The sequence below is a fragment of the Ranitomeya variabilis genome, chromosome 4 (assembly GCF_051348905.1).
Source record: "Ranitomeya variabilis isolate aRanVar5 chromosome 4, aRanVar5.hap1, whole genome shotgun sequence".
Classification (NCBI taxonomy): Eukaryota; Metazoa; Chordata; class Amphibia; order Anura; family Dendrobatidae; genus Ranitomeya; species Ranitomeya variabilis.
This window is the reverse complement of record NC_135235.1, coordinates 222,804,238-222,819,574: the sequence shown is the minus strand read 5'-3', so window position 1 is coordinate 222,819,574 and position 15,337 is coordinate 222,804,238. Positions and strand designations below refer to the sequence as shown.

General features: G+C 43.5%; 1 protein-coding gene across 1 annotated transcript in view; it reads right to left on the bottom strand.

Moving 5' to 3' along the window:
* The window catches only part of LOC143770435 (sialic acid-binding Ig-like lectin 13), a 135,973-nt gene that overhangs the window by 64,276 nt on the left and 56,360 nt on the right, over window positions 1–15,337 (bottom strand). The window contains exon 4 of the mRNA XM_077260057.1: window positions 9,629–9,922. Within this exon, the coding sequence (XP_077116172.1) occupies window positions 9,629–9,922 (294 nt within the window). The remainder of the gene's footprint in view (window positions 1–9,628; window positions 9,923–15,337) is intronic.

The window sequence follows — 15,337 nt, the reverse complement described above, 5'->3', positions numbered from 1 at the left end:
CTTTAAGAATTTACCTACAGATGTAGTGATGATTTTATTTCAATGAGTGTTTTCCAGAAACAAGCAGCAGTGGATATTTGGTGAGTGAAAATTGCAAACTGCCATTGTAGTGACCACTACGTTGTAAAGACCAGTACGTTATGCCCAGGTTGTGCTTCTGGATATAAGCACCCAAAAATTAGGTGGGCTCTCAATGCTACAGAAATGTCAAACATGTGGACACTAAATGTGGCTACACACAATGTGGGGCTCAGATGGGAGGGGGCATCTGGATTTGGCAGCACAGAATTCTTTTTTTTGGGGGGGGTGAGGAGCCACAGTGCTTTTCCAAAGCCATTTTACTGCCATAGAAGCCCCTATATTTCCAATGATAGATGACGGTCCTAAGTGGGGACTTGCTTTTTCTGTGGATTGATTTGGAACCTTTTACATAGCAATTTGGATCATATTTATCCAGTGCTCTATGTTGAGCACTTATATTGGTGTTTCCATTTAAATCTCAAAGTGACTTAATTCAGAAGAAAAACCAAAAGGATCCATTCACTATAATAAGGCAGCAGACTTACTTCGTTGTTGTGAATTTGGTTTTTGGGCTCCCCCGGTGGTCACTGGTGGTACTGGACTTGTGTGCTTCACTTTCTCTGTTCACCTGTTTCCATCAGGATATGGGAGTATCCTATTTAGCCTTGCTGCTCAGTTATTCTAGTGCCGGCCATCAATGTAACCAGAGCCTTTCTGTTGCATGTTCCTGCTTCTAGACTACTATCAGCTAAGTTGGACTCTTAGTCCTAAGTTTGTTTGCATTTTTGTTCCAGTTCACAGTTATGTTATGTTTCTGTAGCTGGAAGCTCTTGTGGGCCGAAATTACCACTCCGGTGTCATGAGTTGACACATGAGTCTTAAAGTAATTTCTGGATGGTATTTTAATAGGGTTTTCAGCTGACCGTGAAGTTCCTTATTGTATCTTCTTACTATCTAGTAAGCGGACCTCGCTTTGCTGAACCTACCTTCATACTGCGTATGTCTTTTCCTCTGAACTCACCGTCAATATATGTGGGGGGCTTCTGTCTCCTTTTTGGGGGAATTTCCCTAGAGGTAAGCCAGGTCTGTTTTTTCCTCTATTAGGGTTAGTTAGTTCTCCGGCTGGCGCTGGGCGTCTAGGGATAAAACGTAGGTACGTCACCCGGCCACTGTTAGTTGTGTGGTAGGTTTAGCTCACGGTCAGCTCGAGATTCCATCACCCAAGAGCTAGTCTGTTATTTAAGTTCTCTGACGTTCCCTTGCCATTGGGAACCATGACACTTCGTCTGACCTTTGTTCAGCTTTAACCTTTCTTTTATAGATGCACAAAACTGTGCCAACGGCACTGTTATGCACATGAAAAAAGATGTACACCGATGGATCATAGGCCAGACAGTGTCCACAGTGCTTCCATCTGCCTCATTATAGAGAATTGTCTGCTGGGGGTTCCGTCTGAAATACACATTTCAGAGATTGGCATGAAAATCTCAGGGTCAGCAGTCAGCACAGGACACAGGATAAATGTGAGCCGAGCCATACTACGATCTTTGGGAGGCAGAATGAACAAATCAACAGCAGGTAAAGAATTATGTTATATTTATTTTTTACACTGTTACATGTGTAAGTGATTAGGCGACTTTATTCTTCGGATTGGTGCGATTAAAGCATTCTTCTGAGCTTGCTCTATAGTTGACTCAGTTGCATTTCTGCTCTAATTGCAGCCTTTGCCTCTCTCTCTCCTTCTAATCCTTGAATGGCTCTGATCTCACCTGATTAAAATGGATCCTCAGAGTTTGGCTACAGGTTTGAATAATCTTGCCACGAAGGTTCAAAATTTACAGGATTTTGTTATTCATGCTCCTATATCTGAACCTAGAATTCCTATACCAGAATTTTTCTCCGGGGATAGATCTCGTTTCCTGAATTTCAAATATAATTGTAAATTATTTCTTTCCCTGAGATATCGCTCCGCTGGAGATCCCGCACAGCAGGTTAGGATAGTAATTTCCTTGCTGCGGGGTGACCCTCAGGATTGGGCATTTGCATTGGTACCCGGGGATCCTGCGTTGCTCAATGTGGATGCGTTTTTTCTGGCTTTGGGGTTGCTTTATGAACCTAATTTAGAGATTCAGGCTGAAAAAACCTTGATGGCCCTATCTCAAGGGCAAGATGAAGCTGAAATATACTGCCAAAAATTTCGTAAATGGTCTGTGCTTACTCAGTGGAATGAGTGCGCCCTGGCGGCGAATTTCAGAGAGGGTCTCTCTGATGCCATTAAAGATGTTATGGTGGGGTTCCCTGCACCTACAGGTCTGAATGAGTCCATGACAATGGCTATTCAGATTGATCGGCGTTTGCGGGAGCGCAAACCTGTGCACCATTTGGCGGTGTCTTCTGAGAAGGCTCCAGAAAATATGCAATGTGATAGAATTCTGTCCAGAAGCGAACGGCAGAATTTTAGGCGAAAAAATGGGTTGTGCTTCTATTGTGGTGATTCAACTCATGTTATATCAGCATGCTCTAAACGTACAAAAAAGGTTGATAAGTCTATTTCAATTGGCACTTTACAGTCTAAGTTTATTTTGTCTGTGACCTTGATTTGTTCATTATCGTCAATTACCGCGGATGCCTATGTCGACTCTGGCGCCGCTTTGAGTCTCATGGATTGGTCCTTTGCCAGGCGCTGTGGGTTTGATCTAGAGCCTCTGGAAGTTCCTATACCTCTGAAGGGTATTGACTCTACACCATTGGCTAGTAATAAACCACAATACTGGACACAAGTGACTATGCGTATGAATCCAGACCATCAGGAGACGATTCGCTTCCTTGTGTTGTACAATCTACATGATGTTTTGGTGCTCGGATTGCCATGGTTACAATCTCATAACCCAGTTCTTGACTGGAAAGCAATGTCTGTGTTAAGCTGGGGATGTCAGGGGGCTCATGGGGACGTACCTTTGGTTTCCATTTCGTCATCTATTCCCTCTGAGATTCCGGAATTTTTATCTGATTATCGTGATGTTTTTGAGGAGCCTAAGCTTGGTTCACTACCTCCTCACAGAGATTGCGATTGTACCATAGATCTGATTCCGGGCAGTAAATTTCCAAATGGTCGTTTATTTAATCTATCTGTACCTGAACATGCTGCTATGCGAGAATATATTAAGGAGTCCCTGGAAAAGGGACATATTCGTCCTTCTTCATCTCCCTTAGGAGCCGGTTTTTTCTTTGTATCTAAAAAAGATGGCTCTTTGAGGCCGTGTATTGATTATCGACTCTTGAATAAAATTACAGTCAGATATCAGTATCCTCTGCCACTGCTGACTGATTTGTTTGCTCGAATAAAAGGGGCTAAGTGGTTCTCTAAGATTGATCTCCGTGGGGCGTATAATTTGGTGCGAATTAAGCAGGGGGATGAGTGGAAAACCGCATTTAATACGCCCGAGGGCCATTTTGAGTATTTAGTAATGCCTTTTGGTCTTTCAAATGCCCCTTCAGTCTTTCAGTCCTTTATGCATGACATTTTCCGGGAATATTTGGATAAATTCATGATCGTGTATCTGGATGATATTTTGATTTTTTCGGATGACTGGGATTCTCATGTCCAACAGGTCAGGAGGGTTTTTCAGGTTTTGCGGGCTAATTCCTTGTGTGTGAAGGGTTCTAAGTGTATTTTTGGGGTTCAAAAGATTTCTTTTTTGGGGTACATTTTTTCCCCCTCTTCCATTGAGATGGATCCTGTCAAGGTTCGGGCTATTTGTGATTGGACGCAACCTTCTTCGCTTAAGAGCCTTCAGAAATTTTTGGGCTTTGCTAATTTTTATCGTCGATTTATAACTGGTTTTTCTGATGTTGCTAAACCTTTGACTGATTTGACCAAAAAGGGTGCTGATGTTGCTGATTGGTCCCCTGCTGCTGTGGAGGCCTTTCAGGAGCTTAAGCGCCGCTTTTCTTCCGCCCCTGTGTTGCGTCAGCCTGATGTTACTCTTCCATTTCAGGTTGAGGTCGATGCTTCCGATATCGGAGCTGGGGCGGTCTTGTCGCAGAAAAGTTCCGATTGTTCCGTGATGAGACCTTGTGCGTTCTTTTCTCGAAAATTTTCGCCCGCCGAGCGAAATTATGATATTGGTAATCGGGAGCTTTTGGCTATGAAGTGGGCTTTTGAGGAGTGGCGTCATTGGCTTGAGGGGGCTAGACATCAGGTGGTGGTATTGACCGATCACAAGAATTTGATTTATCTTGAGTCTGCCAGGCGCCTGAATCCTAGACAGGCGCGCTGGTCGTTGTTTTTCTCTCGGTTTAATTTTGTGGTCTCATACTTACCAGGTTCTAAAAATGTGAAGGCGGATGCCCTTTCTAGGAGTTTTGAGCCTGATTTCCCTGGTGATTCTGAACCTACAGGTATCCTTAAGGATGGGGTGATATTATCTGCTGTTTCCCCAGACCTGCGACGGGCTTTGCAGGAGTTTCAGGCGGATAGACCTGATCGTTGCCCGCCTGGTAGACTGTTTGTTCCTGATGATTGGACCAGTAGAGTCATCTCGGAGGTTCATTCTTCTGCGTTGGCAGGTCATCCCGGGATCTTTGGTACCAGGGATTTGGTGGCTAGGTCCTTCTGGTGGCCTTCTCTGTCTCGAGATGTACGAGTTTTTGTGCAGTCTTGTGATGTTTGTGCTCGGGCCAAACCTTGTTGTTCTCGGGCTAGTGGATTGTTGTTATCTTTGCCTATTCCAAAGAGGCCTTGGACTCACATCTCTATGGATTTTATTTCTGATCTCCCTGTTTCTCAGAAAATGTCTGTCATCTGGGTGGTGTGCGACCGTTTTTCAAAGATGGTTCATTTGGTGCCCTTGCCTAAGTTGCCGTCCTCTTCCGAGCTGGTTCCTCTGTTTTTTCAAAATGTGGTTCGCTTGCATGGTATTCCGGAGAATATCGTTTCTGACAGGTGGACCCAGTTCGTGTCTAGATTTTGGCGGGCGTTCTGTGCTAGGATGGGCATTGATTTGTCTTTTTCGTCTGCGTTCCATCCTCAGACTAATGGCCAGACTGAGCGAACTAATCAGACCTTGGAGACTTATTTGAGGTGTTTTGTGTCTGCGGATCAGGATGACTGGGTTGCCTTTTTGCCGTTGGCGGAGTTTGCCCTCAATAATCGGGCTAGTTCTGCCACTTTGGTTTCTCCTTTCTTTTGCAATTCGGGGTTTCATCCTCGCTTTTCTTCTGGTCAGGTGGAGTCTTCGGATTGTCCTGGAGTGGATACTGTGGTGGATAGGTTGCATCGGATTTGGGGACAGGTGGTGGACAATTTGGAGTTGTCCCAGGAGAAGACTCGGCATTTTGCTCTCCGCCGTCGTCGTGTTGGTCCTCGTCTTCGTGTTGGGGACTTGGTGTGGTTGTCTTCTCGTTTTGTCCCTATGAGGGTTTCTTCTCCTAAGTTTAAGCCTCGGTTCATCGGCCCGTATAAGATTTTGGAGATTCTTAACCCTGTGTCCTTTCGATTGGACCTCCCGGCATCTTTTTCTATCCATAATGTCTTCCATCGGTCATTATTGCGCAGGTATGAGGTACCGGTTGTGCCTTCCGTTGAGCCTCCCGCTCCGGTGTTGGTTGAGGGTGAATTGGAGTACGTTGTGGAGAAGATCTTGGACTCCCGTGTTTCCAGACGGAAATTTCAGTATCTGGTCAAGTGGAAGGGCTACGGTCAGGAGGATAATTCTTGGGTGACAGCCTCTGATGTTCATGCCTCTGATTTGGTCCGTGCCTTTCATAGGGCTCATCCTGATCGCCCTGGTGGTTCTTGTGAGGGTTCGGTGCCCCCTCCTTGAGGGGGGGGTACTGTTGTGAATTTGGTTTTTGGGCTCCCCCGGTGGTCACTGGTGATACTGGACTTGTGTGCTTCGCTTTCTCTGTTCACCTGTTTCCATCAGGATATGGGAGTATCCTATTTAGCCTTGCTGCTCAGTTATTCTAGTGCCGGCCATCAATGTAACCAGAGCCTTTCTGTTGCATGTTCCTGCTTCTAGACTACTATCAGCTAAGTTGGACTCTTAGTCCTAAGTTTGTTTGCATTTTTGTTCCAGTTCACAGTTATGTTATGTTTCTGTAGCTGGAAGCTCTTGTGGGCCGAAATTACCACTCCGGTGTCATGAGTTGACACATGAGTCTTAAAGTAATTTCTGGATGGTATTTTAATAGGGTTTTCAGCTGACCGTGAAGTTCCCTATTGTATCTTCTTACTATCTAGTAAGCGGACCTCGCTTTGCTGAACCTACCTTCATACTGCGTATGTCTTTTCCTCTGAACTCACCGTCAATATATGTGGGGGGCTTCTGTCTCCTTTTTGGGGGAATTTCCCTAGAGGTAAGCCAGGTCTGTTTTTTCCTCTATTAGGGTTAGTTAGTTCTCCGGCTGGCGCTGGGCGTCTAGGGATAAAACGTAGGTACGTCACCCGGCCACTGTTAGTTGTGTGGTAGGTTTAGCTCACGGTCAGCTCGAGATTCCATCACCCAAGAGCTAGTCTGTTATTTAAGTTCTCTGACGTTCCCTTGCCATTGGGAACCATGACACTTCGTCTGACCTCTGTTCAGCTTTAACCTTTCTTTTAGAGATGCACAAAACTGTGCCAACGGCACTGTTATGCACATGAAAAAAGATGTACACCGATGGATCATAGGCCAGACAGTGTCCACAGTGCTTCCATCTGCCTCATTATAGAGAATTGTCTGCTGGGGGCTCCGTCTGAAATACACATTTCAGAGATTGGCATGAAAATCTCAGGGTCAGCAGTCAGCACAGGACACAGGATAAATGTGAGCCGAGCCATACTACGATCTTTGGGAGGCAGAATGAACAAATCAACAGCAGGTAAAGAATTATGTTATATTTATTTTTTACACTGTTACATGTGTAAGTGATTAGGCGACTTTATTCTTCGGATTGGTGCGATTAAAGCAATACCAAACTTATATAGATTTTCTTCTTCTTTGGTTGCTGTTGCACACTAAAAGATGCTTTTTATTGCAGAAACTAGTTTTTGCATCTCCATATTTGAGAGCTGTAATTTTTCCATATTTAGGCTGACAGAGTCATTTGAAAGTTTGTTTTTGCGGGACGAGTTTAAATTTATATTTTTACTATTTTTGGGCACATGACATTTTTTGATCGCTTTCTATTACAATTTTTGGGAGGCAGAATGAACGAAAACAAGCAATTCAAGAAATTGTTGTTCTTTTTATGCCATTCCACGTGTGGTAAAATTGCTAAGGCAGTTTTATTCTTCGGGTCAGTATGATTACAGCGATACCCCATTTATATATTTTTTATGTTTTGGCACATTTACACAATGAAAACTATTTTGTAGTAAAATAATTATTTTTGCAGCACTTTCCTCTGAAATTGATAACCTTTTTTTATTTTTCCGCTGATGGAGCTGTATGGTGGCTTATTTTGAGCAGGACAAGATGACGTTTTTAGCTATACCATTTATATTTACATTCATCTTTTTGATCACGTTGTACTCCACTTTTTGTTCAGCGGTATGGTGTTAATGCATCATTTTTTGTTTATTTTTTACGGTGTTCACTGTTCACTAGTGTTGAGCATTCCGATACCGCAAGTATCGGGTATCGGCCGATACTTGCGGTATCGGAATTCCGATACCGAGATCCGATACTTTTGTGGTACCGGGAATCGGAATTGGAAGTTCCCAGTGTATGGTTCCCAGGGTCTGAAAGAGAGGAAACTCTCCTTCAGGCCCTGGGATCCATATCCATGTAGAAAATAAAGAATTAAAATAAAAAATAGGGATATACTCACCCTCTGACGCGCCCTGGTAGTAACCGGCAGCTTGCTTTGCTTAAAATGAGCGCGTTCAGCACCTCCCATGACGTCACGGCTTCTGATTGGTCGCGTGCCGCTCATGTGACCGCCACGCGACCAATCACAAGCTGCGACGTCATCCCTCAGGTCCTAAATTCCCTTCTAGGAATTTAGGACCTGAGGGATGACGTCACGGCTTCTGATTGGTCGTGTGGCGGTCACATGAGCGGCACGCGACCAATCAGAAGCCGTGACGTCATGGAAGGCCCTAAACGCGCTCATTTTAAGCAAAGAAGGCTGCCGGTTCACAGCGGTAAGGTCCAGGCTGCGTCGGAGAGGTGAGTATATCAATATTTTTTATTTTAATTCTTTATTTTACACATTAATATGGATCCCAGAGCCTGAAGGAGAGTTTCCTCTCCTTCAGACCCTGGGAACCATCAGGAATACCTTCCGATACTTGAGTCCCATTGACTTGTATTGGTATCGGGTATCGGTATCGGATCAGATCCGATACTTTGCTGGTATCGGCCGATACTTTCCGATACCGATACTTTCAAGTATCGGACGGTATCGCTCAACACTACTGTTCACCCAAGGCGTTAACTAGTGTGACAGTTTTATAGGGCGGGATTTATAAAAATATTTATTTATGGGTACAATTAGTGTTGAGCATTCCGATACCGCAAGTATCGGGTATCGGTCGATACTTGCGGGTATCGGAATTCCGATACCGAGATCCGATACTTTTGTGGTATTGGGTATCGGTATCGAAACAACATTAATGTGTAAAATAAAGAATTAAAATAAAAAATATTGCTATACTCACCTCTCCGACGCAGCCTGGACCTCACCGAGGGAACCGGCAGCGTTCTTTGCTTAAAATGCGCGTGTTTCCTTCCTTCCGTGACGTCACGGCTTGTGATTGGTCGCGTGCCGCCCATGTGGCCGCGACGCGACCAATCACAGTAAGCCGTGACGTAATTTTCAGGTCCTGAATGCCGAATTCTAGGCATTGAGGATTTTAAAATTACGTTCCGGCTTGTGATTGGTCGCGTCGCGGTCACATGGGCGACGTGACCAATCACAAGCCGTGACGTCACGGGAGGCAGGAAACACGCGCATTTTAAAATTACGTCACGGCTTGTGATTGGTTGCGTGCCGTCCATGTGACCGCGACGCGACCAATCACAGCAAGCCGTAACGTAATTTCAGGTCCTGAATGCAGAATTCTTACAATGACTGGTAACACCTCTGTATACAGTAGATAACACAGGATCTACCATTCACAATAGTTGATGTCACAGCTCACCTCTCCCTCTCTGTTTACAGTGATCTTGCACAAACTGCAAAATTCCTAATTTATAAGACAGGTTGCAATGTAAAAAAAAACCCTTTTCTTAATGGAATGAACTTAAGAAAGTTTTAAGCTGTCTTCTTCTGATGACACATTGCCTTTAACAACACCGAGTGCAATTAAAGTACATTTTGAATTGTGTTTCCCTTTCCACTATACATAGGACTGATGCTCTTTATTAGGCCAGGATCACACATGCGAGAAATACAGGCAAGTCTCGCATGTTAAAACCCGGCACTGTCGCCGGCTCTCAGGAGCGGAGCTTGCGGCTGCATAGCAATACATGCAGCCGCACGCTCCCGATGCCAGGTGCAGTGCCGGAAATTAACATGTGAGACTTGGCCTGTGTTTCTCGCATGTTTGATCCCGGCCTTAGAGTAAGTTTACGTTACCAAAGATGACACTGGAGTAAAACCTTGTATGGAGACTTACACTCGACATTTAGTGTGATGGTCTCTTGTGTGACCGCTTTGCTAGACGGGAAGGTGACCTTACACCCCAGTGTTTTCCCATTGTCGATCCTTGCAGGTGTGAAGGTGAAGATAGAGAAGTGAATGCTGGTGCGATTTGGGTAAGAATTGTTATAATTCGATGATACTCCATGTTGACTGGTCCATGTGAAGTCAGGAGCCTTCCCAGCGCAGACACCAGGACTTTTACAGGTGACATTGGCTTCTTTATTGGCCTCCAACGTCCCCACAGAGATCTCAGGTTTGTCTGTTAAATCTAAGAAGAAATGGAGAAAAGGTGTTACCGTAAGTCATTGGAATTTGCCATTAAATAAAGTGGTAGCACTGCCTCACTAGTAATGTATCTAAGGGGCAAAAAATGGCGCTGCTGATACCGGACTTTACTGGTACTAGTGTAACGATGTGACAGAGACTGTCATGTTCCTGCTCCTGAAACAAGAATCGTGTAAAGTTAATAGTGTCATGCGTTTTTGCACATGTATTGTGGTATGTGAAGTGTGAACTATGTTATGCATTTCTAAGAATATAATGTGCAGTAATGCATAGTGTTTAGGTAATGCTCCTGATGTACAAGTACTGTGAACATAACGTACAGTGCAGAGTAAGTATAGGTAGAACACAGAGTAAGATTTAGGATACAAGATGGTAACTGCAGTGAGATAATGATAATGGAGTAAGATATAATCTAAGTATTGTTAATATGGTATTAATGTTGGCTAGTAGTGCAAGCTGTGTGCTAGAATGTAGGTGAAAGATTAGCTCTGTCCAGCAACAGATTGCAGGGACAGACAGAGTTTAGTGTTTGGTCTAGCTCACAGTGGGACGGGTTACAGCCAGTAAAAAGGAACCACTTCCTGGTTAAGTTAGCTAATAAGAGTTAGTGAAAGTGTTCGTTGGAGGCAATGTCAAGATGATTGGCTGATGATCAGTCTATGAAAAACGGACAGCACTTCGATCAAGATCGGAAAGACATCCGTGACCTCGGTCCTCAAAAAATTCTGTACCCGTGAACTGCCTCACAAATAACATTGGTGAAAACAGGACTAGTCCATAAAAACTGCTGTGTGAGTGAGCCCTTACAGGACTACAACTTACTAACTGTGACTAGTAGCACTACTACTATTTTACTACCAGAAATACTCTTACTATTACATCTGTACTATGATTGCTGTTACTACTATTAGTACTCATGAAACTAGCAAACTACCATCCCAACAACTGCACAACTGCACTATACTCTTTCCATTAGTACCATAGGTAGTAATACTAGCACCAATACTGCAGCACCCGGACTATGACTGTTAGCACTACTATTACTTTACTAACTCAGCAACACCACAACTACTCTAGTGATACTAATGGTTCTCCCCGGCCAAACTACCGCCATTACTACATAAGTACATCTGGCTGTAAACAGATATTACATAGAGGATTTCCCTTGCCTGATATGTAAATATGACTGTTACCAGTGGTATGTAGATAAGCCGCGGATACACCATCACATGTTTTCAACGCAAGCAATGAATAGCCAGGTCTTTCACCGGGAAGGAACAACCACAGGAAGGGCAGCATCCAATAAAGGAAAACCACCTATGCCAAAACATGGTATCCATCCACAGACAGCTGTTTCAGGGTATTTGCCCCTCATCAGTGTGGAGTAGGAAACTGGCTATTAGGAGCAGTGCCTAGTGAAAAGGCTCTAAGCATAAGGATGAATGACCTCGGGGAGATCAAAACTTCCAACACCGTGGAGACACCATCACGTGTTTCTCAACGCAGTGATCCAGAACACTGCCCCCATCCCTTATGGGAAATATGCAAATGCAAGTAGAAAAGCTGCGGAGACACCATCACATGTTTCTCAATGCAAGCAATGAATAGCCAGGTCTTTCACCGGGAATGAACAACAACGGGAAGGGCAGCATCCAATAAAGGAAAACCGCCTATGCCAAAACATGGTATCCATCCACAGACAGCTGTTTCGGGGTATTTGCCCCTCATCAGTGTGGAGTAGAAAACTGGCTATTAGGAGCAGTGCCTAGTAAAAAGACTATAAACATAAGGATGAATGACCTCGGGGAGATCAAAACAGTCAACACCGCGGAGACACCATCACGTGTTTCTCAACGCAGTGATCCAGAACACTGCCCCCATCCCTTATGGGAAATATGCAAATGCATGTAGAAAAGCCGAAGAGACACCATCACTAGTGTTGAGCATTCCGATACCGCAAGTATCGGGTATCGGACGATATTTGTGGTATCGGAATTCCGATACCGAGTTCCGATATTTTTGTGATATCGGAAATCGGAATCGGAAGTTCCCAGTGTATGGTTCCCAGGGTCTGGAGGAGAGGAGACTCTCCTTCAGGCCCTGGGATCCATATTCATGTAAAAAATAAAGAATAAAAATAAAAAATATGGATATACTCACCCCTCCGGCGGCCCCGGCTCTCACCGTCCAAGCGTCAGCCTCCGTTCCTAAGAATGCAGGGAGTCAAGGACCTTCAATGACGTCGCGGCTTTTGATTGGTCACGTGACCGCTCATGTGACCGCTCATGCGACCAATCACAAGCTGCGACGTCCTCGAAGGTCCTTCACTCGCTCATTCTTAGGAACGGAGGCTGCCGGTTGCAGCGGTTACAACCAGGGCGCGTCAGAGGGTGAGTATATCCCTATTTTTTATTTTTATTCTTTATTTTACACATGAATATGGATCCCAGGGCCTGAAGGAGAGTTTCCTCTCCTTCAGACCCTGGGAACCATCCAGGATACCTTCCGATACTTGTGTCCCATTGACTTGTATTGGTATCGGGTATCGGTATCGGCGATATCCGATATTTTTCAGATATCGGCCGATACAATCTGATACCGATACTTTCAAGTATCGGAAGGTATCGCTCAACACTAACCATCACATGTTTCTCAATGCAAGCAATGAATAGCCAGGTCTTTCACCGGGAAGGAACAACCACGGGAAGGGCAGCATCCAATAAAGGAAAACCACCCATGCCAAAACATGGTATGGGATGGGGGCAGTGATCTGAATCACTGCGTTGAGAAACATGTGATGGTGTCTCCGTGGTGTTGGATGTTTTGATCTCCCCAAATACCCCGAAACAGCTGTCTGTGGATGGATACCATGTTTTGGCATAGGTGGTTTTCCTTTATTGGATGCTGCCCTTCCCGTGGTTGTTCCTTCCCGGTGAAAGACCTGGCTATTCATTGCTTGCGTTGAGAAACATGTGATGGTGTCTCCGCGGCTTTTCTACATGCATTTGCATATTTCCCATAAGGGATGGGGGCAGTGTTCTGGATCACTGCGTTGAGAAAAACGTGATGGTGTCTCCGCAGTGTTGGATGTTTTGATCTCCCCAAGGTCATTCATCCTTATGTTTATGTTACTAGTAGTATTAATACTACAGTATTACAGCTCTATTATTATAACTATTTTATGGCTGCTCCAACCGCCTGTCCGGCAACTACTACACTGCTGCTTATACTCATCCATAACTACATAGTACCCTCTACTACAGCTACTACTACCACTATTACTACTATCACCACTACTTGTACTCTACTAATACTACAACCATTACTCCTACAATTGCTTCTGCACTGCACTCAAACTCTTTCCTATTACTACCTCTTATATTGCCACTAATACATGTACTTATGACTACTAGTATTCCTACCACTATTACTACATGTACTTTATTACTACTAGCACTACTACTATCACCAATACTACAGCTACTACTACCTTACAGTTACTCCTACAGCTACTAACCCCACGACTACTACTATTACTACCACCTATATTGTCACTACCAAATGCATTTATGACTACTACTATACCTACCACTATTACTCTGTGTACTTTACTACTTGTACTACCAATGCTACATCTACTACTATCAATACTGTTACTGCTACATCTACTACCCAAACTACTACTACTCTTACTACCCCTTATATTGTCACTACCAAATGCATTTATGACTACTACTATACATACCACTATTACTAAGTGTACTTTACTACTAGTACTACCAATTCTACATCTACTACTACCAATAGTGTTACTCATACAGCTACTACTATTACTACCCCTTATATTGCCACTACTACTTGCATTTCTGTCTACTCCTATACCTACCACTATTACTATGTGTACTTTACTACTACTACTAGCACAAATACTACAACTACTACCAATGCTGTTGCTCCTACTACCACTACCCTCACTACTACTATTACTACCTCCCAAATCGCCACTACTACATGTACCGACAAACTGATTTTACAAGCCAATGTAATACTTTGCATAACTGATACAAATGGAAGTAGCAGGACCCCATTGATTATTCTGGGGTCAGTCGAGGTTCTATTTTGTGCCAGTTTTTTAGAATAGAAGAAACAATTGGGCCTACAGAACTTTTTCTTCTGTTGGTGTCCACCATCATTTTGATTGTTCTGCTTCTACAATGGAACCCAACAATTTAAATGAACAACGCAGATGTGATCATGACCCAAAACAACAGTAATGCAGTCCTGCCACTTTCTCTGCTTATCACAGGTCAACAAAAATTTTTTTTTTTCTGGTGTCCAAAATATTTTAATGAATTTGGGGTATTTTTGGGGTGCTGATTCTGAATATGCTATCAGTTTTGCCAGATTGGCTCAAGTTTTTGAGATTTTTGGTATCTTATTTATAGCACTTGTTGGTAAATGCGACGCATCATCTCATTAATTTCTTTGGATTAGTACTTGAACTGAGCAGTTCTCAATATAGTTTTGTGTTAATTAGTGTTCTAAAAGTTTGTTCATAGCTTGATTTTTGCACTAACTTTATGTTGTTGTCTGTTTTCCAGTGAAAAGCATGAACTCATCAAGAAGAAGTTGTCTTAACGATCCAGACTCATTCTGTTACATTTGTGGTGAATACACACTGCCAAAACATAGAAGAAACATAACAGACTTCGTAAAAAAAGTGTATTTTGCCTATTTTGGGGTTATGCTTGGGGACCAAGACATAGTGTGCAAAGCATGTATCGAATTATTACGAAAATGGAGCAAAGGACAAAGAAAAAGCTTCAAATTTGGTGTTCCAATGGTGTGGAGAGAGCAAAAAAATCATCATGATGACTGTTATTTCAATAAAGTTAATGCGCGTGTAGCAAATTACGTCTTTTTTTGACACATTTTACGAAAAATCTCAAAAACTTGAGCCAATCTGGCAAAACTGATGACATATTCAGAATCAGCACCCCAAAGTTACCCTAAATTCGATGAAATATCTTTGGCACCAAAAATGCTGTTGACCAGTGAATTATCCTTCAACTTCTTAAAGGGATCCTGTCAGCAGGATTGGGTACAGTAACCTACACACAGTGTCCGGTCGGAGCCGTTATACTGATTACACTGATACCTGGTGATGAAATCTGTCTTGTAGTTCTTGTTTGATCTTTATTTTCTGTTTTGAGTTAATGATATGCCCGTGCTCCAGGGCAGACTGTGGGGGTCTTCATGTGGTGCTCTGATTAGGTATTTATAATGCAGCCTGCTGACAGGTCACTGATCCCTCTGACCTGCCCCTAGTTTACATAATTAATATTACATTTATCTGATGAAAAAAAAAAACCCTTCAGCAGGCAGGGGCCGGTGGTGG